Source organism: Protobothrops mucrosquamatus, unplaced genomic scaffold (assembly GCF_001527695.2).
Source record: "Protobothrops mucrosquamatus isolate PMUCROS unplaced genomic scaffold, P.Mucros_1.0 scaffold347, whole genome shotgun sequence".
Classification (NCBI taxonomy): Eukaryota; Metazoa; Chordata; class Lepidosauria; order Squamata; family Viperidae; genus Protobothrops; species Protobothrops mucrosquamatus.
In genome coordinates, this window is record NW_015386684.1 from 919,642 (window position 1) to 922,964 (window position 3,323).

Here is a 3,323-nt window from a genome sequence, read left to right on the forward strand (position 1 = left end):
AATTGTTAATTTTAGGGTAACATAATTTAAGATAGAATATAATTATTGTATTGTAAACCCTGTGTGTAGCTCTGGGAAGTCGGGGGGAAGGGAGGGGGGTGGGGAAGGGTGGGTTGAGGGAGGGGGGGAGATATATTGTAAAACTTTTAAAAATTTTCAATAAAAAAAAAAAAAAAAAAAATTTTACAAAATACATTTACAGTCTAAATTTAAAAGTGAATTTGAATTTCAGCCAATTTTGAAAATGGTGCTTACATCCAAACCACAACCTGGGTCAATACACCCGTTTAACTTCAACTTTCTGTGCTGACTTCCAGGAATTTTACTTTACATTTTCTACCACCACTAAATATTTACTTCACATTTTTGTATCAATAACTCTTCTAAGATTCTGCATCGATTACACCTTCTGGGAATGAGCACTTTTTTATGTTCAAAGAAAAATACTTGCTTTTTCACCAAATCTAAAAGCACGCAGATTTAAAAGTGAGGATTTCCATAGTTAATAAGTCTGTGAAGGGCAGCTTTGATTTGCCTGAACAAGTTGCTTCATGTTGCATTTACCTTATCAAGGCAAACAATCTGATTGCCATTAATAGAATGCTTTGCATCACTTTCCATACCCCAGCAATTGCAAAAGTTGTAAGAAATTCCTGTACATGCACAGAAACTTCTTCTAGGTCTTGTAAGTATCAGAGGACCGATAGAAGTGGTATTGGACTGAGCTACACTGTGGTTTAAAGCAAGGGAATCATGTTGCTTTATGAAATCCTTTCAAGAAGTTTCTTTACTTACAATTTTATCAAAGCCCAAAGCTCTTAAATATTGATACAACAATTCTCTAAGGGATTAAATACACATAGAGGTAGTCCTCACTTAATAATAGCCACCCAAAGTCACCTCAACAGTCAGATGGGTGGCATTTAAATTTAATAAACGAAATGAATAATCACAATTGACTCTGATATTTTGGTCTTAAGTTGTTGTGATCGTTAATGGCTCTATTTTACGACTAATTTTACAGTGGTCATAAACTGAGTCTCCATGTTTGTTAAATGACTCAGATGATCATTAAGTGAACCACATGATCATTAAATGGATCCATTCTCCCTAATGGGGTTATTTTGGCTGAAAACCAGCAAAAAACCATCCCAAATAGCTGTCATATGACTGCAAGATGCTGCAACTGGTCATAAATACGAGCTGGCTGCCAATCATACGACCACAGGGGTGGGTCTGTGTAGCACACATAACCTTCAGGATGGTGTTAAGTGATTTTGGGGGGAGTCCGTCATAACTTTGAATGGTAATTAAGCAAAGATTACGTGTACTATGCCACGCTGAGCGATCATTTTCTCTAACCTGATCAGGGAAGGTTGTCTCCTTTAATTCCAGATCCTCTTCAGCATAAGTCAAAATGGTTTTCAAAGAGCGTCTCAGAAACTCCTCATTAAAATTTTGAGATGTTCCCACTAGAGATGAGAGTGACATAGTCACCTGCATTTTCACTCTAGCAAAGTTCTGAAACAGACAAATTACCACGACGTCATTCATCTGTTACTAAGAATAGTTTCTCAAGGAGAAAAGCTTCATCAATTTCATAATCCCAAAACAGAAAATAATCTTAGAGACATCCAAACCATAGCCCCCCACAACACTCTTTCTCCTACAACCTAATATCCCCTAAGACTGAACTATTAAATTTGGGTGACAGAACAACAAATGAAAGTAACACATTTTTTCCTAAAGCTAATCAGTAGAAAATTAAGATAGATGCGCTAAGCCAAATGACCAAAGTAGAACTAAAACAAGTTAGCTGGTGAAAAAGAAATTTAATTGTCCATCCCCTCCTAGCCCTATGTGACTTTCTTCACTACCAAAATGTTACTTGTTCTTGCTTTAAGAAAGAGTTAAGAATAATATTTATGTATTGATTTAGTTGTATGATTTTGAAGCCATCCTATTTCCGATGTTTATATTCTTAAAAGAATGAAAAAAATAAGATAGAGAAACTGATTATGTACATCAAGAAGACTAAAAAACTGTACATCTCAGGTACAAAAATCTCAAAAGACCAACATGGCTTCACAACCTCCCTCCCATGGCTGGGGAGAATAGCTGGGATTTGTAATATCGTCAGGATGGGAGCTATATAGATCTATAGATAGGTGGATGCTATTCCAGACAGGAGGCACTATACAAAGACGTCTGGAATATCATCCGGATGGGATCTATACAGATGTATAGATAGGTGGTTGTTACTCCAGAGAGGAGGCACTATAACAGAGAAGGCCAAGATTTTATTTGATATTCTTCAAGTTTAATGCAAGTCTTTTGGTCAGTGCAAGGCTACTGAAATTCTCATTTTAGAGATGTCCCTCCCTCCATAATTCCAGACACCCCACCATTTAGATCAGGGGTCCCTCAACCCCGGCCCACTACCAGACTGTGGCCTATTGGGAACCAGGCCACGTGAGCGGCGGGCTGGCGCGCACACACAGCTTGACTTGCATGAGCAGCGGGCCAGTGTGCACTTGCATGCACCAGCATCTCAATTTGTGCAGCCCAGTTCCCCTCTCCCCCCTCCCTCAAGCCGGGCCGCCAAGCCGCAAAGGTTGAGGACGGCTGATTTAGACAATCCGTGCGCTTTCAGAAATAGAGTACTTACATTCCCAATCTCAAAGTTTTGCCTCATGAGGAGGTACAGAGAGGCACTGGCATGGGATCGTATCGTGCTAATGCTACTGCTGCAGTGGCGCAGGAGCCGGAGGCATAGATCAGCACATTGCTCAGTCTCTTCTTCAAACAGCAGTTCTGGGAACTAAAATGGCAGGATTAGAGGCACATCATTCAGTGAAAGCTAGAAACAATGAGAGTTCCAAGTATCAATATGATTCTACTTTACTTGCATTATGCTGCTAACTATCTGCTCTCATCCCTTCTGGGATCACCTGCTCACCAGCTCAAGGAAAGCAAGCCTTCGGTTGCGTTTTGCTAGCAGCAACCGTGGAAGTAAAGCTGTCCTGGGTGCAAACTAAGCTCATTCAAGAGTGGCATGGAATGGTAACTTACTTTGAGCTATTGCATTTAGATGAGTCAGTCTCCGTCCGGACATTAAATAAATCCTCCTCACTTGGTAATCCATTTTCAAAACACTCACCTTTGAGACTAAAGCTCTTTGAGTAGCAAAGCAGTGCTGGAGATAAAGAGCGCTTTGATTGCAGGCCATGCTATGCAGAAGAGCCTTCAGCACCCCACCAAGAATACTTTCCTTGGATTCAGTCACCGAAACCGTCTGTAGCCAAAGACAACAGGGCAACAGA

The 3,323-nt window shown here is 40.2% G+C and overlaps 1 protein-coding gene across 1 annotated transcript in view; it reads right to left on the minus strand.

The window, feature by feature from the left end:
• Window positions 1–3,323, minus strand: part of DOCK7 (dedicator of cytokinesis 7) — a gene marked incomplete in the record, with an annotated part of 134,915 nt that overhangs the window by 29,742 nt on the left and 101,850 nt on the right. Inside the window, 2 exon segments of the mRNA XM_015815543.1 lie at window positions 1,363–1,521; window positions 2,669–2,821. Coding sequence (XP_015671029.1) covers window positions 1,363–1,521; window positions 2,669–2,821 — 312 coding nt within the window.